The 26,446-nt window shown below is 56.9% G+C and overlaps 1 protein-coding gene across 1 annotated transcript; it reads right to left on the bottom strand.

Annotated features, from left to right (window-relative positions):
- Positions 1-11,788: 11,788 nt before the first annotated feature.
- On the bottom strand, positions 11,789-25,077 carry LOC144678062 (arf-GAP with coiled-coil, ANK repeat and PH domain-containing protein 2-like; the record flags this gene model as incomplete). The annotated part of the gene is made up of 8 exons (XM_078537985.1): positions 25,029-25,077; positions 24,175-24,233; positions 22,989-23,172; positions 19,509-19,553; positions 17,619-17,714; positions 15,654-15,728; positions 14,958-15,067; positions 11,789-11,840 (listed from the first exon to the last, which is right to left on the bottom strand). Coding segments are annotated over exons 1-8 (639 nt in total), but the record flags the coding sequence as incomplete, so codon positions are not given.
- Positions 25,078-26,446: the final 1,369 nt, after the last annotated feature.

Genomic DNA, 26,446 nt, shown 5'->3' with positions numbered 1-26,446 from the left:
AACACACGCGCGCACCACGAACACACACACACGAACACACACGCGCACCACAAACACACACGCGCACCACGAACACACACGCGCACCACGAACACACACACGAACACACACGCGCACCACAAACACACACGCGCGCCACGAACACACACGCGCGCCACGAACACACACGGGCGCCACGAACACACACGCGTGCCACGAACACACGCGCACCACGAACACACACACACACAAACACACGCGCAAAACGAAAACACACACACGAACACACACGCGCACCACAAACACACACGCGCACCACAAACACACACGCGCACCACAAACACACACGCGCACCACAAACACACACGCGCACCACAAACACACACGCGCACCACAAACACACACGCGCACCACAAACACACACGCGCGCCACAAACACACACGCGCGCCACAAACACACACGCGCGCCACAAACACACACGCGCGCCACAAACACACACGCGCGCCACAAACACACACGCGCGCCACAAACACACACGCGCGCCACAAACACACACGCGCGCCACAAACACACACGCGCGCCACAAACACACACGCGCGCCACAAACACACACGCGCGCCACAAACACACACGCGCGCCACAAACACACACGCGCGCCACAAACACACACGCGCGCCACAAACACACACGCGCGCCACAAACACACACGCGCGCCACAAACACACACGCGCGCCACGAACACACACGCGCGCCACGAACACACACGCGCGCCACGAACACACACGCGCGCCACGAACACACACGCGCGCCACGAACACACACGCGCGCCACGAACACACACACGCGCGCGCCACGAACACACACGCGCACGCCACGAACACACACGCGCGCCACGAACACACACGCGCGCCACGAACACACACGCGCGCCACGAACACACACGCGCGCCACGAACACACACGCGCGCCACGAACACACACACGCGCACGCCACGAACACACACACACGCGCGCCACGAACACACACACACGCGCGCCACAAACACACACACACGCGCACCACGAACACACACACGCGCACCACGAACACACACACACGCGCACCACGAACACACACACGCGCACCACGAACACACACGCGCACCACGAACACACACGCGCACCACGAACACACACGCGCACCACGAACACACACACACAAACACACACGCGCACCTCACACACACACACACACACACACACGCACCACGAACACACACGCGCACCACGAACACACACACACAAACACACACGCGCACCACGAACACTCACACACGAACACACACGCGCACCACGAACACACACACAAACACACGCGCACCACGAACACACACACACACGCGCACCACGAACACACACACACACGCGCACCACGAACACACACACACGAACACACGCGCACCACGAACACACACACACGAACACACGCGCACCACGAACACACACGTGCACCACGAACACGCACGCGCACCACGAACACGCACGCGCACCACGAACACGCACGCGCACCACGAACACGCACGCGCACCACGAACACGCACGCGCACCACGAACACGCACGCACGCCACGAACACACACGCGCACCACGAACACATACGCGCACCACGAACACACAAACGAACACACATGCGCACCACGAACACACACACACGAACACACACGAACACACACGCGCACCACAACACATACACGCACCACGAACACATACACGCACCACGAACACACACATATTAACACACACGCGCACCACGAACACACACGCGCACCACGAACACACACGCGCACCACGAACACACACGCGCACCACGAACACACACGCGCACCACGAACACACACATATGAACACACACGCGCACCACGAACACACACGCGCACCACGAACACACACACACGAACACACACGCGCACCATGAACACACATACACGCACCACGAATACACACACACGAACACACACGCGCACCACGATCACACACCCACGAACACACACGCGCACCACGAACACACGCGCACCACGAACACACATGCGCACCACGAACACACACACACGAACACACACGCGCACCACGAACACATACACGCACCACGAACACACACGCGCACCACGAACACACACGCGCACCACGAACACACACGCGCACCACGAACACACACGCGCACCACGAACACACACGCGCACCACGAACACACACGCGCACCACGAACACACACGCGCACCACGAACACACACATATGAACACACACGCGCACCACGAACACACGCGCACCACGAACACACACGTGCACCACGAACACGCACGCGCACCACGAACACGCACGCGCACCACAAACACGCACGCACGCCACGAACACACACGCGCACCACGAACACATACGCGCACCACGAACACACAAACGAACACACATGCGCACCACGAACACACACACACGAACACACACGAACACACACGCGCACCACAACACATACACGCACCACGAACACATACACGCACCACAAACACATACACGCACCACAAACACATACACGCACCACGAACTCACACATATTAACACACACGCGCACCACGAACACACACGCGCACCACGAACACACACGCGCACCACGAACACACACGCGCACCACGAACACACACATATGAACACACGCGCACCACGAACACACACGCGCACCACGAACACACACACGAACACACACGCGCACCATGAACACACATACACGCACCACGAATACACACACACGAACACACACGCGCACCACGATCACACACACACGAACACACACGCGCACCACGAACACACACGCGCACCACGAACACACACGCGCACCACGAACACACACAAACGAACACACGCGCACCACGAACACACACACACGAACACACACGCGCACCACGAACACATACACGCACCACGAACACATACACGCACACACGAACACACACATATGAACACACACGCGCACCACGAACACACACGCGCACCACGAACACACACGCGCACCACGAACACACACGCGCACCACGAACACACACGCGCACCACGAACACACACGCGCACCACGAACACACACGCGCACCACGAACACACACATATGAACACGCACGCGCACCACGAACACACGCGCACCACGAACACGCACGCGCACCACGAACACGCACGCGCACCACGAACACGCACGCGCACCACGAACACGCACACACACGAACATATACGCGCACCACGAATACACACACACGAACACACACGCGCACCACGAACACACACGCGCGCCACGATCACACACCCACGAACACACACGCGCGCCACGAACACACACGCGCGCCACGAACACACACGCGCGCCACGAACACACACGCGCGCCACGAACACACACGCGCGCCACGAACACACACGAGCGCCACGAACACACACGCGCGCCACGAACACACACGCGCACCACGAACACACACAAACGAACACACACGCGCACCACGAACACACACACACGAACACACACGCGCACCACGAACACATACACACATTTGAACACACGCGCGCACCACGAACACACGCGCGCACCACGAACACACGCGCGCACCACGAACACACGCGCGCACCACGAACACACGCGCGCACCACGAACACACGCGCGCACCACGAACACACGCGCGCACCACGAACACACGCGCGCACCACGAACACACGCGCGCACCACGAACACACGCGCGCACCACGAACACACGCGCGCACCACGAACACACGCGCGCACCACGAACACACGCGCGCACCACGAACACACGCGCGCACCACGAACACACGCGCGCACCACGAACACACGCGCGCACCACGAACACACGCGCGCACCACGAACACACGCGCGCACCACGAACACACGCGCGCACCACGAACACACGCGCGCACCACGAACACACGCGCGCACCACGAACACACGCGCGCACCACGAACACACGCGCGCACCACGAACACACGCGCGCACCACGAACACACGCGCGCACCACGAACACACGCGCGCACCACGAACACACGCGCGCACCACGAACACACGCGCGCACCACGAACACACGCGCGCACCACGAACACACGCGCGCACCACGAACACACGCGCGCACCACGAACACACGCGCGCACCACGAACACACGCGCGCACCACGAACACACGCGCGCACCACGAACACACGCGCGCACCACGAACACACGCGCGCACCACGAACACACGCGCGCACCACGAACACACGCGCGCACCACGAACACACGCGCGCACCACGAACACACGCGCGCACCACGAACACACGCGCGCACCACGAACACACGCGCGCACCACGAACACACGCGCGCACCACGAACACACGCGCGCACCACGAACACACACGCGCACCACGAACACACACGCGCACCACGAACACACACGCGCACCACGAACACACACGCGCACCACGAACACACACGCGCACCACGAACACACACGCGCACCACGAACACACACGCGCACCATGAACACGAATACACGCACCACGAATACACACCCACGAACACACACGCGCACCACGAACACACACACACACGAACATATACGCGCACCATGAATACACACACGAACACACGCGCGCACCACGAACACATACGTGCACCACGAACACATACGCGCACCACGAACACATACGCGCACGAACACATACGCGCACCATGAACACACACACACACGCGCACCACGAACACACACGAACACATACGCGCACCACAAACACATACGCGCACCACGCACACACACACACGAACACACACGCGCACCATGAACACATACGCGCACCACGAACACACACGAACACATACGCGCACCACGAACACACACACATGAACACACACGCGCACCATGAACACATACGCGCACCACGAACACACACGAACACACACGCGCACCACGAACACACACGCGCACCACGAACACACACGCGCACCACGAACACACACGCGCACCACGAACACCACGAACACACACACACGAACACACACGCGCGCCACGAACACACACGCGCGCCACGAACACACACGCGCCCCACGAACACACACGCGCCCCACGAACACACACGCGCCCCACGAACACACACGCGCCCCACGAACACTCACACACGCGCACCATGAACACACACGCGCACCACGAACACACACGAACACACACGCGCACCACGAACACACACGCGCACCACGAACACACACGCGCACCACAAACACACACGCGCACCACAAACACACACGCGCACCACAAACACACACGCGCACCACAAACACACACGCGCACCACGAACACAAACACATGAACACACACGCGCACCACAAACACACACGCGCACCACGAACACACACGCGCACCACGAACACAAACACATGAACACATACGCGCACCACGAACACACACACACGAACACACACGCGCGCCACGAACACACACGCGCGCCACGAACACACACGCGCGCCACGAACACACACGCGCGCCACGAACACACACGCGCGCCACGAACACACACGCGCGCCACGAACACACACGCGCGCCACGAACACACACGCGCGCCACGAACACACACGCGCACCACGAACACACACGCGCACCACGAACACACGCGCACCACGAACACACACGCGCACCACGAACACACACAAACGAACACACACGCGCACCACGAACACACACACACGAACACACACGCGCACCACGAACACATACACACATTTGAACACACGCGCGCACCACGAACACACGCGCGCACCACGAACACACGCGCGCACCACGAACACACGCGCGCACCACGAACACACGCGCGCACCACGAACACACGCGCGCACCACGAACACACGCGCGCACCACGAACACACGCGCGCACCACGAACACACGCGCGCACCACGAACACACGCGCGCACCACGAACACACGCGCGCACCACGAACACACGCGCGCACCACGAACACACGCGCGCACCACGAACACACACGCGCACCACGAACACACACATATGAACACACACGCGCACCACGAACACACACGCGCACCACGAACACACACGCGCACCACGAACACACACGCGCACCACGAACACACACGCGCACCACGAACACACACGCGCACCACGAACACACACGCGCACCACGAACACACACGCGCACCACGAACACACACGCGCACCACGAACACACACGCGCACCACGAACACACACGCGCACCACGAACACACACGCGCACCACGAACACACACGCGCACCACGAACACGAATACACGCACCACGAATACACACCCACGAACACACACGCGCACCACGAACACACACGCGCACCACGAACACACACGCGCACCACGAACACACACGCGCACCACGAACACACACGCGCACCACGAACACACACGCGCACCACGAACACACACGCGCACCACGAACACACACGCGCACCACGAACACACACGCGCACCACGAACACACACACACACGAACATATACGCGCACCATGAATACACACACGAACACACGCGCGCACCACGAACACACACGTGCACCACGAACACATACGCGCACCACGAACACATACGCGCACGAACACATACGCGCACCATGAACACACACACACACGCGCACCACGAACACACACGAACACATACGCGCACCACAAACACATACGCGCACCACGCACACACACACACGAACACACACGCGCACCATGAACACATACGCGCACCACGAACATACACGAACACATACGCGCACCACGAACACACACACATGAACACACACGCGCACCATGAACACATACGCGCACCACGAACACACACAAACACACACGCGCACCACGAACACACACGCGCACCACGAACACACACGCGCACCACGAACACACACGCGCACCACGAACACACACGCGCACCACGAACACCACGAACACACACACACGAACACACACGCGCGCCACGAACACACACGCGCGCCACGAACACACACGCGCGCCACGAACACACACGCGCCCCACGAACACACACGCGCACCACGAACACACACGAACACACACGCGCACCACGAACACACACGCGCACCACGAACACACACGCGCACCACAAACACACACGCGCACCACAAACACACACGCGCACCACGAACACACACGCGCACCACGAACACAAACACATGAACACATACGCGCACCACGAACACACACACACGAACACACACGCGCACCACGAACACACACGCGCACCACGAACACATACGCGCACCACGAACACACACACACGAACACACACGCGCACCACGAACACACACGCGCACCACGAACACACACACGCACCACGAACACACACACGCACCACGAACACACACACGCACCACGAACACACACACGCACCACGAACACACACACGCACCACGAACACACACACGCACCACGAACACACACACATGAACACTCACGCGCGCCACGAACACACACGCGCACCACGAACACACACACGCACCACGAACACACACACGCACCACGAACACACACACGCACCACGAACACACACACGCACCACGAACACACACACAGGAACACTCACGCGCGCCACGAACACACGCGCACCACGAACACACACGCGCACCACGAACACACACGCGCACCACGAACACACACGCGCACCACGAACACACACGCGCACCACGAACACACACGCGCACCACGAACACACACACGCACCACGAACACACACACGCACCACGAACACACACGCACCACGAACACGAATACACGCACCACGAACACACACGCGCACCACGAACACACACGCGCACCACGAACACACACGCGCACCACGAACACACACGCGCACCACGAACACACACGCGCACCACGAACACACACGCGCACCACGAACACACACGCGCACCACGAACACACACGCGCACCACGAACACACACGCGCACCATGAATACACACACGAACACACGCGCGCACCACGAACACACGCGCGCACCACGAACACATACGCGCACCACGAACACATACGCGCACCACGAACACATACGCGCACCACGAACACATACGCGCACGAACACATACGCGCACCATGAACACACACACACACGAACACACACGAGCACCACGAACACACACGAACACATACGCGCACCACAAACACATACGCGCACCACGCACACACAGACACGAACACACACGCGCACCATGAACACATACGCGCACCACGAACACACACGAACACATACGCGCACCACGAACACACACACATGAACACATACGCGCACCACGAACACACACGAACACACACGCGCACCACGAACACACACGCGCACCACGAACACACACGCGCACCACGAACACACACGCGCACCACGAACACACACGCGCACCACGAACACCACGAACACACACACACGAACACACACGCGCGCCACGAACACACACGCGCCCCACGAACACACACGCGCCCCACGAACACTCACACACGCGCACCACGAACACACACGAACACACACGCGCACCACGAACACACACGCGCACCACGAACACACACGCGCACCACGAACACACACGCGCACCACGAACACACACGCGCACCACGAACACACACGCGCACCACGAACACACACACATGAACACATACGCGCACCACGAACACACACACACGAACACACACGCGCACCACGAACACATACGCGCACCACGAACACATACGTGCACCACAAACACACACACATGAACACACGCGCACCACGAACACACACGCGCACCACGAACACACACGCGCACCACGAACACACACGCGCACCACGAACACACACGCGCACCACGAACACACACGCGCACCACGAACACACACGCGCGCCACGAACACACACGCGCGCCACGAACACACACGCGCGCCACGAACACACACGCGCGCCACGAACACACACGCGCGCCACGAACACACACGCGCGCCACGAACACACACGCGCGCCACGAACACACACGCGCGCCACGAACACACACGCGCGCCACGAACACACACGCGCGCCACGAACACACACGCGCGCCACGAACACACACGCGCGCCACGAACACACACGCGCGCCACGAACACACACGCGCGCCACGAACACACACGCGCGCCACGAACACACACGCGCGCCACGAACACACACGCGCGCCACGAACACACACGCGCGCCACGAACACACACGCGCGCCACGAACACACACGCGCGCCACGAACACACACGCGCGCCACGAACACACACGCGCGCCACGAACACACACGCGCGCCGCGAACACACACGCGCACCGCGAACACACACGCGCACCGCGAACACACACGCGCACCACGAACACACACACACGAACACACACGCGCACCACGAACAGACACACACGAACACACACCCGCACCACGAACACACACCCACGAACACACACACACGAACACCACGAACACACACGCGCACCACGAACACACACGCGCACCACGAACACACACGCGCACCACGAACACACACACACGAACACACACGCGCACCAAGAACACACACACACGAACACGCACGTGCACCACGAACATACGCGCACCATGAACACGAACACACACACACGAACACACACGCGCACCACGAACACACACACACACGAACACACACGCGCACCACGAACACGCGCCACGAACACACACGCGCGCCACGAACACACACGCGCGCCACGAACACACACGCGCGCCACGAACACACACGCGCGCCACGAACACACACGCGCGCCACGAACACACACGCGCGCCACGAACACACACGCGCGCCACGAACACACACGCGCACCACGAACACACACGCGCACCACGAACACGCACGCGCGCCACGAACACGCACGCGCGCCACGAACACGCACACGCGCCACGAACACACACGCTCACCACAAACACGCGCACCACGAACACATACGCGCACCACGAACACACACAAACGAACGCACACACACACGAACACACACGCGCACCACAAACACACACGCGCACCACGAACACACACACGCACCACGAACACACACACGCACCACGAACACACACACGCACCACGAACACACACACGCACCACGAACACACACACGCACCACGAACACACACACGCACCACGAACACACACATATGAACACACACGCGCACCACGAACACACACGCGCACCACGAACACACACGCGCACCACGAACACACACGCGCACCACGAACACACACGCGCACCACGAACACACACGCGCACCACGAACACACACGCGCACCACGAACACACACGCGCACCACGAACACACACGCGCACCACGAACACACATACACGCACCACGAATACACACACACGAACACACAGGCGCACCACGAACACACATGCGCACCACGAACACACATGCGCACCACGAACACGCGCACCACGTACGTACACACGCGCACTACGAACACACACACACGCGCACCACGAACACACGCGCACCACGAACACACACGCGCACCACGAACACACACGCGCACCACGAACACACACGCGCACCACGAACACACACGCGCACCACGAACACACACGCGCACCACGAACACACACGCGCACCATGAACACACATACACGCACCACGAATACACACACACGAACACACAGGCGCACCACGAACACACATGCGCACCACGAACACGCGCACCACGTACGTACACACACGCGCACTACGAACACACACACACGCGCACCACGAACACACACGCGCACCACGAACACACACGCGCACCACGAACACACACGCGCACCACGAACACATACGCGCACCACGAACACACACACGAACATATACGCGCACCATGAACACACACACGAACACACGCGCGCACCACGAACACATACGCGCACCACGAACACATACGCGCACCACGAACACACACACACACGAACACATACGCGCACCATGAACACACACACACGAACACACACGCGCACCACGAACACACACGAACACACACGCGCACCACGAACACACACGAACACACACGCGCACCATGAACACATACGCGCACCACGAACACACACGAACACATACGCGCACCACGAACACACACGCGCACCACGAACACACACGCGCACCACGAACACACACGCGCACCACGAACACACACGCGCACCACGAACACACACGCGCACCACGAACACACACGCGCACCACGAACACACACACACACGAACACACACACACACACGAACACAGAGCATTTCGAGAAGGTGGGAACGGGGAGGCAGTTGCAATCCTCCCCTTTCTCAGCCCGCGGCGTAGACTCTTAAGAGCCGGGAGGTGATGCTGGAACTGTCCCCAACGTTAGTGGGGACCCCACAACGCGCGCACCGTGTTCTGTGCTGGTCGCCTCGTCGTGGAAAGGGTGTGGAGAGGGGGAACGGAGGAAATTTACCAGGATGTTGCCACCCACGACTGGAAAAAAACCGCAGCGACGAGGGACAGGCCGGGGGGCTGTCCCTCCTTGGAAACCAGGAGGACGAGATGGAGAGGGGGGGGGGGGGGGGGGGAGGGGCTCAAAATTGTTGGGGGGATAGAGCGGATGGGAAGGGCCGATTTCCTTTAGCAGACGGGTCAGTGACAGGGGTGGTGGGGGCGCCGTAGGTTTCAAGTGACTGGTGGAAAGATTAGAGGTGGGGGGGCGGAAATGAGGAAACTATTTTACGACCCCCCCAACCCCGACAGAGCGCCTGCAAAGGTCGATCCCGGGGCACCGCGCCAAGTCCTACCTTCCAGTGCTTCTGGTAGACCAGTTGGTTTCCCCGGATGGTGAACCAGACTCTGGTGAGCAAAAATACAAAAGTCGAGCGTCACCCACCACCGCGGTAAACGCTTCGCCGTTTCAAGGGCGGAGAACGTTCCGGAAGAGTTTTTTTGAAACCCTGTTCGCCGAGAGGGTTAAGGGCAGGGGGGCCTCCGGTGGTTGCTCTTCCCGGGAAAAGGTAATTAAGCAGTTTTTTTTTTAAACCCCCGGCGGGGCTGTTTACCAAAGGGTCACCGGGCGGTTGATGGTTTTTTTTTTTGAGGAAGGGAGACGCCTCTGCCTGGAAACCGGCGTTTGCAAAGCCGGTCCCGGTTTCGCTTCGGGCGGGGAGGGGAAAACGCGAGGGACCAACCGCTCGAGGAACGAAGACAGCGGCTCCTGAAACTCCGCAGCCAGTCCGAAGCAGGGACCGAACGGGAGTCGCTCCACGTTCGACTAACGGTCGAGCCCGCCTGAGAAGTAGAGCGGGAGTCATCGATTGTTTCCCAGACCAGCGCTGAGAGACCAACCCCGTATCACCCCCCACCGACTCCATTTCAAGGACCCCCATCAGCCATCGGAATCCGTTGAACCGTTGGCATTTAACCTGTTGGCAGAATTCTTCTATCTTATCTTGTTTCATTTTGGTGTCTGTGTGTGCGTGTGTCTGAGTGAGTGTGTACGAGACTGTGTGTGAGAGAGTTTGTGTTTGAGAATGTCTGTGTGTGAGTGTGTCTGTGTTTGAGAGCGTGTGTGCGTGTTAGTGTTTGTGAGTGAGTGTGTGTGTGAGATCTTGAAAGTGTGTGTGTGTTTGAGCGTGAGAGGTGTGTGTGCGTTTGAGTTTGACTGTGTGTGAGATTGTGTGTGTGAGTGTATTTGAGAGGTGAGATTGTGTGTGAGTGAATGTGTGAGAGAGTGTGTGCGTGTGTGTGTGTGAGTGAGGCTGTGCGAACATGTGTGGGTGCACATGCGAACGTGTGTGTGCGCGCGCGTGTGCGTGCATGTGCATGAGTGAGAGTCTGCGAGAGTGCGTGAGAACGAGTGAGAGAGTTTGTGGTTGAGAGTGTCTGTGTATGAGAGTGTCTGCGGTTGTGTGTGTTTGAGAGTGTGAGAGTGAGTGTGAGAGTGTTTGTGAGTGTGTGTGAGATCTTGCGCGCGTGTTTGTTTGTGACTGTGAGATGTGTGTGTGCGCGTTTCTGTGTTTGAGTTTGACTGTGTGAGATTGTGCGTGTGTGAGTGCATTTGAGAGGTGAGATTGTGTTTGAGTGTATTTGTGTGTGAATGTGAGAGAGAGAGAGAGAGAGTGTGTGAGTGTGTGTGACAGAGTGTGTGTGAATGTGAGTGAGTGAATGTGAGTGAGTGTGTGTGTGAGAGAGAAAGAGAGAGAGTGTGTGTGTGTGAATGAGAGAGAGAGAGTGTGAGTGAGTGAGTGAGTGTGAGAGAGAGAGAGAGAGAGTGTGTGTGTGTGAATGAGAGTGAGTGAGTGTGCGTGTGCGAGAAAGAGACAGAGAAAGAGAGAGTGAGTGAGTGAGTGTGTGTGAATGAAAGAAAGTGAGAGAGTGTGTGAGTGTGAGAGTGTTTGTGAGAGTTATGGTATTAGGAAAGAGTGATCATAACATCGCCACATTCCACACGGTCGGTGAAGAAGCTTCACCTTTGACCTGACAAGTCGGGTTTCATGATAAATGAATGGATGTTGTTGTTTCTGGAGGGAACCTGCTGATCGAGAGCTCGCTCGAAGATTCACGGGCTGGGGGGAGGGGGAAGGACAGGTTCGGCAGCTCAGCGAGAGGGGGAAATGGGTGAAACGCGGAGGGGGCGAGTGGTGGGACCGGAGACGGGAGGTCTGGCTCCTCACCGGCTGGGCCAGGGACGCGGAGGGAGGGAGTCACCGACACGCGGCAAAGCTCGGGCACAGGGGCTTGCCGACTGGGAGTGGGTATAGGGCACTCGAGAGCCCCTTGCACTGAGCAGAGGTACCCTGGGCGATAGCAGCCACTGCAGCAGAGGGAGGGGAACTGACTCAGCACTGACCCTCCGACAGTGCGGCTCTCCCTCAGCACTGACCCTCTGACAGTGCGGCTTTCCCTCAGCACTGACCCTCTGACAGTGCGGCTCTCCCTCAGTACTGACCCTCCGACAGTGCGGCGCTCCCTCAGTACTGACCCTCCGACAGTGCGGCGCTCCCTCGATACTGACCCTCCGACAGTGCGGCTTTCCCTCAGCACTGACCCTCCGACAGTGCGGCTCTCCCTCAGCACTGACCCTCCGACAGTGCGGCGCTCCCTCGGTACTGACCCTCCGACAGTGCGGCTTTCCCTCAGCACTGACCCTCCGACAGTGCGGCGCTCCCTCAGCGCTGACCCTCCGACAGTGCGGCGCTCCCTCAGCACTGACCCTCCCACAGTGCGGCTCTCCCTCAGCACTGACCCTCCGACAGTGCGGCGCTCCCTCAGCGCTGACCCTCCAACAGTGCGGCTCTCCCTCAACACTGACCCTCCGACAGTGCGGCGCTCCCTCAGCACTGACCCTCCGACAGTGCGGCTCTCCCTCAGCACTGACCCTCCGACAGTGCGGCTCTCCCTCAGCACTGACCCTCCGACAGTGTGGCGCTCCCTCAGCACTGACCCTCCGACAGTGCGGCTCTCCTTCAGTACTGACCCTCCGACAGTGCGGCTCTCCCTCAGCACTGACCCTCCGACAGTGCGGCGCTCCCTCAGCACTGACCCTCCGACAGTGCGGCTCTCCCTCAGCACTGACCCTCCGAGAGTGCGGCGCTCCCTCAGCACTGACCCTCCGACAGTGCGGCTCTCCCTCAGCACTGACCCTCCGACAGTGCGGCGCTCCCTCAGTACTGACCCTCCGACAGTGCGGCGCTCCCTCAGCACTGACCCTCCAACAGTGCGGCGCTCCCTCAGTACTGACCCTCCGACAGTGCGGCGCTCCCTCAGCGCTGACCCTCCGACATGCGGCGCTCCCTCAGCACTGACCCTCCGACAGTGCGGCGCTCCCTCAGCACTGACCCTCCGACAGTGCGGCTCTCCCTCAGCACTGACCCTCCGACATTGCGGCTCTCCCTCAGTACTGACCCTCCGACAGTGCAGCTCTCCCTCCGCACTGACCCTCCGACAGTGCGGCGCTCCCTCAGCACTGACCTGCTCCACGTTCTTGAGGATCTCGACGCGCGCCTGAAGAGGTAGCCCTCGATGTCGACGCCCGGGGGCGCCCTGCCCAGGTACTCAATCCCCAGCTCCGCCGCGTTGTCCTGCCGAAGGAAACGGAACCGGTTCAGTCCTCGTGGGAAACTCCCGGTCCCCGATCTCCGTTCGGGGGCGGGTAGGGGTCACCTCCGGTGTTGATGGGGGAAAGGGGAACGTCCGAAGGCTCAACAGCAAAGGCAAAGAGGGCGGGCGTGCAGGCGTTAAGGACACAGAGCCTTGGTCCGGAGTCGGTGTTAATAGCAGGATTGAAAGGTCAGCACTGTGTGACGGCAAAGTAGCAGAATGTGCGGGCGGGAAAAGGCAGGTCTGAAAGCAGAGCGCGAGGACAGGCTAGAGGCTGGCATGGGCCCGGGTTACATGGGGACAGGAGGAGGCCCATTCAGCCCCTCTCGAGCCTGTTACACAGGAACAGGAGGAGGCCCCATTCAGCCCCTCTGTGTAACAGGCTTGAGAGGGGCTGAATGGTCCTCCTCCTGTTGCTGTGTAACAGGCTCGAGAGGGGCTGAATGGTCCTCTTCCTGTTCCTGTGTAACAGGCTCGAGAGGGGTGGGGGGATATGCAGTGAGGGTTGGGTTAGCCTCGGGACAGGGGACTCGCCGCTGAAACAATCGGAGAGATGTTAGAATTCACCTGTTGCTGTGCTGAGATCTGCTTCCGCTCCATATCCTTCTGTTCAACGGCTAATTCTGCAGCGATTTGATCGAGCTATGTTGGGGAGAGAAGTGGGGAGTTATCTATAAAAGTTATTCCACTGCCCGAACACCTTAAACCCCTTCCCGTTCACTCCCACTGTCCACAATCCCAAACCCAAACCCCTTCCCGTTCACTCCCACTGTACACAATCCCAATGGACCCAAACCCCTTCCCGTTCACTCCCACTGTACACAATCCCTATGGACCCAAAACCCTTCCCGTTCACTCCCACTGTACACAATCCCAATGGACCCAAACCCCTTCCCGTTCACTCCCACTGTCCACAATCCCAAACCCAAACCCCTTCCCGTTCACTCCCACTGTACACAATCCCAATGGACCCAAACCCCTTCCCGTTCACTCCCACTGTACACAATCCCTATGGACCCAAAACCCTTCCCATTCACTCCCACTGTACACAATCCCAATGGACCCAAACCCCTTCCCGTTCACTCCCACTGTACACAATCCCAATCTCAAACCCCTTCCCGTTCACTCCCACTGTACACAATCCCAATGGACCCAAACCCCTTCCCGTTCACTCCCACTGTACACAATCCCTATGGACCCAAAACCCTTCCCGTTCACTCCCACTGTACACAATCCCAATGTACCCAAACCCCTTCCTGTTCACTCCCACTGTACACAATCCCAATGGACCCAAACCCCTTCCCGTTCACTCCCACTGTACACAATCCCAATGGACCCACACCCCTTCCCGTTCACTCCCCCTGTACACAATCCCAATGGACCCAAACCCCTTCCCGTTCACTCCCACTGTACACAATCCCAATCCCAAACCCCTTCCCGTTCACTCCCACTGTACACAATCCCAATGGACCCAAACCCCTTCCCGTTCACTCCCACTGTACACAATCCCAATGGACCCAAACCCCTTCCCGTTCACTCCCACTGTACACAATCCCAATGGACCCAAATCCCTTCCCGTTCACTCCCACTGTACACAATCCCAATCCCCTTCCCGTTCACTCCCACTGTACACAATCCCAATGGACCCAATCCCCTTCCCGTTCACTCCCACTGTACACAATCCCAATCCCCTTCCCGTTCACTCCCACTGTACACAATTCCAATGGACCCAATCCCCTTCCCGTTCACTCCCACTGTACACAATCCCAATGGACCCAATCCCCTTCCCGTTCACTCCCACTGTGCACAATCCCAATCCCAAACCCCTTCCCGTTCACTCCCACTGTACACAATCCCAATGGACCCAAACCCCTTCCCGTTCACTCCCACTGTACACAATCCCAATGGACACAAACCCCTTCCCGTTCACTCCCACTGTACACAATCCCAATCCCAAACCCCTTCCCATTCACTCCCACTGTACACAATCCCAATCCCAAACCCCTTCCCGTTCACTCCCACTGTACACAATCCCAATGGACCCAAACCCCTTCCCGTTCACTCCCACTGTACACAATCCCAATGGACCCAAACCCCTTCCCGTTCACTCCCGTGACCCCGAACCCTTGCACGGAGCTGCGGGTTGAAGGGAGCTGGAGCTATGGCTGGCGTCTCCGTCAAGGAGACAGCTCAGGCCCTCACCTCACGACCTGAAGGACAGGCGAGGCCTGGGGACGGGGTGGGGGGTGATGAGGAGGGCAGGGGGCACAGGGACCCTTCCAACCTCCGGGGACCAATGGAAGACGATGACACGGACGGGGGGGGCGTGCGCGAGTGGCCGAGAGGCGCTAAGATGGAGGCGGGGACGGTGTCTGATGTGGTCGGAGAGGAGTGACGGACGATCTCACCAGGTGGTGGTGGTGGGAGGGGGTGACGGGGAGGGTTGCTGTACAACATAGAGGGAGCGGGTTCGGAGGGGGGTGTAGGGAGGGTTGGGAAAGGGGAGGGTGAGGTGCAGAAGGGTAAATTTACCTGAGCCGACATGTTCTTCATCAGGGGATCCAGGTCGACCAGGAGGTCATAGCCTTGGTGAAAGAAGGTGTGCTGTGCATTGAGGCAGCTAAACATCTAAACGTGGGGGAGAAATAATATCCTGAGGTTTATTCATCGGAGAGGAAACCCTTCACTCCCACTGCACACAATCCCAATCCCCTTCCCGTTCACTCCCACTGTACACAATCCCAATCCCAATCCCCTTCCCGTTCACTCCCACTGTACACAATCCCAATCCCAAACCCCTTCCCGTTCATTCCCACTGTACACAATCCCAATCCCAAACCCCTTCCCGTTCACTCCCACTGTACACAATCCCAATCCCAAACCCCTTCCCGTTCAATCCCACTGTACACAATCCCAATCCCTTTCCCGTTCACTCCCACTGTACACAATCCCAATCCCTTTCCCGTTCACTCCCACTGTACACAATCCCAATCCCAAACCCCTTCCCGTTCATTCCCACTCTACACAATCCCAATCCCAAACCCCTTCCCGTTCACTCCCACTGTACACAATCCCAATGGACCCAAACCCCTTCCCGTTCACTCCCACTGTACACAATCCCAATGGACCCAAACCCCTTCCCGTTCACTCCCACTGTGCACAATCCCAATGGACCCAAACCCCTTCCCGTTCACTCCCACTGTACACAATCCCAATCCCCTTCCCGTTCAATTCCACTGTACACAATCCCAATCCCAAACCCCTTCCCGTTCGTTCCCACTGTGCACAATCCCAATGGACCCAAACCCCTTCCCGTTCACTCCTACTGTACACAATCCCAAACCCCTTCCCGTTCACTCCCACTGTACACAATCCCAATCCCCTTCCCGTTCATTCCCACTGTACATAATCCCAATGGACCCAAACCCCTTCCCGTTCACCCCCACTGTACACAAACCCAATGGACCCAAACCTCTTCCGACTCACTCCCACTGTACACATTCCCAATGGACCCAAAACCCTTCCCATTCACTCCCACTGTACACAATCCCAATGGACACTAACCCCTTCCAGTTCACTCCTACTGTACGCAATCCCAATCCCAAACGCCTTCCCGTTCTCTCCCACTGTACACAATACCAAAGTACTGAACCACTTCCTATTACGTTCTGGATCTAACCCCACATACTGAGGGAGCGCCGCACTGTCCGAGGGTCAGTGCTGAGGGAGAGCCGCACTGTCGGAGGGTCAGTGCTGAGGGAGTGCCGCACTGTCGGGGGGTCAGTGCTGAGGGAGAGCCGGACTGTCGGAGGGTCAGTACTGAGGGAGCGCCGCACTGTCGGAGGCTCAGCGCTGAGGGAGCACCGCACTGTCGGAGGCTCAGCGCTGATGGAGCGCCGCACTGTCGGAGGCTCAGTACTGAGGGAGCGCCTCACTGTCGGAGGGTCAGTGCTGAGGGAGCGCCGCACTGTCGGAGGGTCAGTGCTGAGGGAGCGCCGCACTGTCGGAGGGTCAGCGCTCAGGGAGCGCCGCACTGTCGGAGGGTCAGTGCTGAGGGAGCGCCGCACTGTCGGAGGGTCAGTGATGAGGGAGAGCCGCACTGTCGGAGGGTTAGTGCTGAGGGAGAGCCGCACTGTCGGAGGGTCAGTGCTGAGGGAGAGCCGCACTGTCGGAGGGTCAGTGCTGAGGGAGAGCCGCACTGTCGGAGGGTCAGCGCTGAGGGAGCGCCGCACAGTCGGAGGGTCAGAAACTTATCCCGAAAGCAAGAGGACTAAACAAAGCGTCAGCCTGGCCAGTAACTCCTTGCTGTTTCTCTGAGCGTTCCTTCAATTCTGGCAGTGAACACCATTCAATACAAAGCTCAGCATTGCGTCCGATGAGTGTGGCAAAGGCTTCAGGTACTGAACAACTACAAACACTTACCGAGTTCAAGATCTTATATTTGTGCTCGATGGCAAAAGCATTGACCTGGAAGGAAAAAAAATATTCAGAAAAATGTCCATCGGATACTCTGATATATCCCACACCCCTCGCTGTAACACTCTGATATATCCCACACCCCTCACTGTAACACTCTGATATATCCCACACCCCTCACTGTAACACTCTGATATACCCCACACCCCTCACTGTAACACTCTGATATACCCCACACCCCTCACTGTAACACTCTGATATATCCCACACCCCTCACCGTAACACTCTGATATACTTCACACCCCTCACTGTAACACTCTGATATACCCCACACCCCTCACTGTAACACTCTGATATATCCCACACCCCTCACTGTAACACTCTGATATATCCCACACACCTCACTGTAACACTCTGATACATCCCACACCCCTCACTGTAACACTCTGATATATCCCACACCCCTCACTGTAACACTCTGATATATCCCACACCCCTCACTGTAACACTCTGATATATCCCACACCCCTCACTGTAACACTCTGATATATCCCACACACCTCACTGTAACACTCTGATACATCCCACACCCCTCACTGTAACACTCTGATATATCCCACACCCCTCACTGTAACACTCTGATATATCCCACACCCCTCACTGTAACACTCTGATATATCCCACACCCCTCACTGTAACACTCTGATATATCCCACACCCCTCACTGTAACACTCTGATATACCCCACACCCCTAACTGTAACACTCTGATATACCCCACACCCCTCACTGTAACACGCTGATATACCCCACACCTCTCACTGTAACACTCTGATATACCCCACACCCCTCACTGTAACACTCTGATATATCCCACACCCCTCACTGTAACACTCTGATATATCCCACACCCCTCACTGCAACACTCTGATATACCCCACACCCCTCACTTTAACACACTGATATATCCCACACCCCTCACTGTAACACTCTGATATATCCCACACCCCTCACTGTAACACTCTGATATACCCCACACCCCTCACTGTAACACTCTGATATATCCCACACCCCTCACGGTAACACTCTGATATACCCCACACACCTCACTGTAACACTCTGATATATCCCACACCCCTCACTGTAACACTCTGATATACCCCACACCCCTCACTGTAACACTCTGATATATCCCACACCCCTCACTGTAACACTCTGATATATCCCACAGCCCTCACTGTAACACTGATATATCCCACACCCCTCACTGTAACACTCGGATATATCCCACACCCCTCACAGTAACACTCTGATATATCCCACACCCCTCACCGTAACACTCGGATATATCCCACACCCCTCACCGTAACACTCGGATATATCCCACACCCCTCACTGTAATACTCGGATATATCCCACACCCCTCACTGTAACACTCTGATATACGCCACACCCCTCACTGTAACACTCTGATATACCCCACACCCCTCACTGTAACACTCTGATATACCCCACACCCCTCACTATAACACTCTGATATATCCCACACCCCTCACTGTGACACTCTGATATACCCCACACCCCGCACTGTAACACTCTGATATATCCCACACCCCGCACTGTAACACCCTGATATATCCTACACCCCTCACTGTAACACCCTGATATATCACACACCCCTCACTGTAACACTCTGATATATCCCACACCCCTCACTGTAACACTCTGATATACCCCACACCACTCACTGTAACACTCTGATATATCCCACACCCCTCACTGTAACACTCTGATATACCCCACACCCCTCACTGTAAAACTCTGATATATCCCACACCCCTCACTGTAACACTGTTATATCCCACACCCCTCCCTGTAACACTCTGATATATCCCACACCCCTCACTGTAACACTGATATATCCCACACCCCTCACTGTAACACTCGGATATATCCCACACCCCTCACAGTAACACTCTGATATATCCCACACCCCTCACTGTAACACTCGGATATATCCCACACCCCTCACAGTAACACTCTGATATATCCCACACCCCTCACTGTAATACTCGGATATATCCCACACCCCTCACTGTAACGCTCTGATATACGCCACACCCCTCACTGTAACACTCTGATATACCCCACACCCCTCACTGTAACACTCTGATATACCCCACACCCCTCACTGTGACACTCTGATATATCCCACACCCCTCACTGTAACACTCTGATATATCCCACACCCCTCACTGTAACACTCTGATATATCCCACACCCCTCACTGTAACACTCTGATATATCCCACACCCCTCACTGTAACACTCTGATATACCCCACACCCCTCACTATAACACTCTGATATATCCCACACCCCTCACTGTGACACTCTGATATACCCCACACCCCTCACTGTAACACTCTGATATATCCCACACCCCTCACTGTAACACTCTGATATTTCCCACACCCCTCACTGTAACACTCTGATATACCCCACACCCCTCACTGTAACACTCTGATATACCCCACACCCCTCACTGTAACACTCTGATATACCCCACACCCCTCACTGTAACACTCTGATATATCCCACACCCCTCACTGTAACACTCTGATATATCCCACACCCCACACTGTAACACTCTGATATACCCCACACCCCTCACTGTAACACTCTGATATATCCCACACCCCTCACTGTAACACTCTGATATATCCCATACCCCTCACTGTAACACTCTGATATATCCCACACCCCTCACTGTAACACTCTGATATACCCCACACCCCTCACTGTAACACTCTGATATATCCCACACCCCTCACTGCAACACTCTGATATACCCCACACCCCTCACTGTAACACTCTGATATACCCCACACCCCTCACTGTAACACTCTGATATATCCCACACCCCTCACTGCAACACTCTGATATATCCCACACCCCTCACTGTAACACACTGATATATCCCACACCCCTCACTGTAACACTCTGATATATCCCACACCCCTCACTGTAACACTCTGATATATCCCACACCCCTCACTGTAACACTCTGATATACCCCACACCCCTCACTGTAACACTCTGATATATCCCACACCCCTCACTGTAACACTGATATATCACACACCCCTCACTGTAACACTGATATATCACACACCCCTCACTGTAACACTCTGATATATCACACACCCCTCACTGTAACACTGATATATCACACACCCCTCACTGTAACACTCTGATATATCACACACCCCTCACTGTAACACTGATATATCACACACCCCTCACTGTAACACTCTGATATATCACACACCCCTCACTGTAACACTGATATATCCCACACCCCTCACTGTAACACTCTGATATACCCCACACCCCTCACTGTAACATTCTGATATATCCCACACCCCTCACTGTAACACTCTGATATACCCCACACCCCTCACTGTGACACTCTGATATACCCCACACCTGCAAGATGTAGTCGAGTGCAAGATGGCGAAAGCATTTCTGAGTGGCGACGAGCAGATGGCTGCTCTCTTCGGCCTCCTGAACCCGATGCCTGGACACGTGGCCGTTCTTTAACACCGCGGATTCCAGGACCTCGCTTATCCGCTCAAAATCTTTCTTCATTGTCCGCAGTCTCCGAATGTCCCTGTGACACATCACACAGTGAGAGGCTGCTGCTCCCTCTACACCGTCCCCCCATCAAACACTCCCAGGACAGGTACAGCACAGGGTTAGACACAGAGTAAAGCTCCCTCTACACCGTCCCCATCAAACACTCCCAGGACAGGTACAGCACGGGGTTAGATACAGAGTAAAGCTCCCTCTACACTGTCCCCATCAAACACTCCCAGGACAGGTACAGCACGGGGTTAGATACAGAGTAAAGCTCCCTCTACACTGTCCCCATCAAACACTCCCAGGACAGGGACAGCACGGGGTTAGATACAGAGTAAAGCTCCCTCTACACCGTCCCCCATCAAACACTCCCAGGACAGGGACAGCACGGGGTTAGATACAGAGTAAAGCTCCCTCTACACTGTCCCCATCAAACACTCCCAGGACAGGTACAGCACGGGGTTAGATACAGAGTAAAGCTCCCTCTACACCGTCCCCCATCAAACACTCCCAGGACAGGGACAGCACGGGGTTAGATACAGAGTAAAGCTCCATCTACACCGTCCCCATCAAACACTCCCAGGACAGGTACAGCACGGGGTTAGATACAGAGTAAAGCTCCCTCTACACCGTCCCCCATCAAACACTCCCTGGACAGGGACAGCACGGGATTAGATACAGAGTAAAGCTCCCTCTACACCGTCCCCCATCAAACACTCCCAGGACAGGTACAGCACGGGGTTAGATAGAGAGTAAAGCTCCCTCTCCACCGTCCCCCATCAAACACTCCCAGGACAGGTACAGCACGGGGTTAGATACAGAGTAAATCTCCCTCTACACCGTCCCCATCAAACACTCCCAGGACAGGTACAGCACGGGGTTAGATACAGAGTAAAGCTCCCACTACACTGTCCCCATGAAACACTCCCAGGACAGGTACAGCACGGGGTTAGATACAGAGTAAAGCTCCCTCTACACCGTCCCCATCAAACACTCCCAGGACAGGTACAGCACGGGGTTAGATTCTACTCACTGGGTGATGATATTCTGCAGCTGAGTTTTAACCGCTCGATCGGACTGGTCTAAAAGCATCTGAAAGAGGAGGTTCACGGTTAACACAGATTCCTCTGTGACAGCACATCAGACAGACAGAGACGGAGACAGCGAGAGACGCATGGAGAGCCAGAGACAGAGAGCACAATAGAGATGGGGTGAGACAGCGAGGAAAAAGGTAGTGAGATAAAGAAAGAGAGAGAGAGAGAGAGACAGAGAGAGAGAGAGACAGAGAGAGAGAGAGACAGAGAGAGAGAGAGACAGAGAGAGAGAGAGAGAGGGAGACAGAGAGAGAGACAGAGAGAGAGAGAGAGACAGAGAGAGAGAGAGAGAGGAGACAGAGAGAGAGAGAGACAGAGAGAGGGAGACAGAGAGCGAGACAAAAAAAGAGAGAGCGAGACAAAGACAGAGAGAGCGAGACAAAGACAGAGATAGCGAGACAGTGACAGAGAGAGAGAGAGAGAGAGAGACAGAGAGAGAGAGAGAGAGACAGAGAGAGGGAGACAGAGAGAGACAGAGAGAGAGAGCGAGAAAGACAGAGAGAGAGAGAGACAGAGAGAGAGAGAGAGAGACAGAGAGAGAGAGAGACAGAGAGACAGAGAGAGACAGAGAGAGACAGAGAGAGAGAGAGACAGAGAGAGAGAGAGAGAGAGAGACAGAGAGAGAGAGAGACAGAGAGAGAGAGAGACAGAGAGAGAGAGAGACAGAGAGAGAGAGAGACAGAGAGAGAGAGAGACAGAGAGAGAGAGAGACAGAGAGAGAGAGAGACAGAGAGAGAGAGAGACAGAGAGAGAGAGATAGAGAGAGAGGGCGGTGTTTCAACGTTCATCTCACTGTGTGGTACTCGATCATCTCCTGCAGGCCTTCCACACACTGCTCCAGAATGTTCTAGAAAGAAAACGGAGGTTTCAGGTTCCTTGAGTCAAATCTGAGCTGTAGCAGGTGTGGGACGGTGTAGAGGGAGCTTTATTCTGTATCTAACCCCATGCTGTACCTATCCTGGGAGTGTTTGATGGGGACGGTGTAGAGGGAGCTTTACTCTGTATCTAACCCCGTGCTATACCTGTCCTGGGAGTGTTTGATGGGGACAGTGTAGAGGGAGCTTTACTCTGTATCTAACCCCGTGCTGTACCTGTCCTGGGAGTGTTTGATGGGGACGGTGTAGAGGGGGATTTACTCTGTATCTAACTCCGTGCTGTACCTGTCCTGGGAGTGTTTGATGGGGACGGTGTAGAGGGAGCTTTACTCTGTATCTAACCCCGTGCTGGACCTGTCCTGGGAGTGTTTGATGTGGACGGTGTAGACGGAGCTTTACTCTGTAACTAACCCCGTGCTGTACCTGTCCTGGGAGTGTTTGATGGAGACGGTGTAGAGGGAGCTTTACTCTGTAACTAAACCCGTGCTGTACCTGTCCTGTGAGTGTTTGATGGGGACGGTGTAGAGGGAGCTTTACTCTGTATCTAACCCCGTGCTGTACCTGTCCTGGGAGTGTTTGATGGGGACGGTGTAGAGGGAGCTTTACTCTGTGTCTAACCCCGTGCTGTACCTGTCCTGGGAGTGTTTGATGGGGACGGTGTAGAGGGAGCTTTACTCTGTATCTAACCCCGTGCTGTTCCTGTGCTGGGAGAGTTTGATGGGGACAGTGTAGACCGAGCGTTACTCTGTATCTAACCCCGTGCTGTACCTGTCCTGGGAGTGTTTGATGGCGACAGTGTAGGGGGAGCTTTACTCTGTATCTAACCCCGTGCTGTACCTGTCCTGGGAGTGTTTGATGGGGACGGTGTAGATGGAGCTTTACTCTGTATCTAACCCCGTGCTGTACCTGACCTGGGAGTGTTTGATGGGGACAGTGTAGAGTGAGCTTTACTCTGTATCTAACCCCGTGCTGTACCTGTCCTGGGAGTGTTTGATGGGGACGGTGTAGAGGGAGCTTTACTCTGTATCTAACCCCGTGCTGTACCTGTCCTGGGAGTGTTGATGGGACAGTGTAGAGGGAGCTTTACTCTGTATCTAACCCCGTGCTGTGCCTGTCCTGGGAGTGTTTGATGGGGACAGTGTAGAGGGAGCTTTACTCTGTATCTAACCCCGTGCTGTATCTGACCTGGGAGTGTTTGATGGGGACGGTGTAGACGGAGCTTTACTCTGTAACTAACCCCGTGCTGTACCTGTCCTGGGAGTGTTTGATGTGGACGGTGTAGAGGGAGCTTTACTCTGTAACTAACCCCGTGCTGTACCTGTCCTGGGGAGTGTTT

The sequence above is a fragment of the Cetorhinus maximus genome, unplaced genomic scaffold (genome assembly GCF_964194155.1).
Source record: "Cetorhinus maximus unplaced genomic scaffold, sCetMax3.hap1.1 HAP1_SCAFFOLD_3526, whole genome shotgun sequence".
Lineage (NCBI taxonomy): Eukaryota > Metazoa > Chordata > Chondrichthyes > Lamniformes > Cetorhinidae > Cetorhinus > Cetorhinus maximus.
This window is presented reverse-complemented; position numbering and strand designations above follow the sequence as displayed.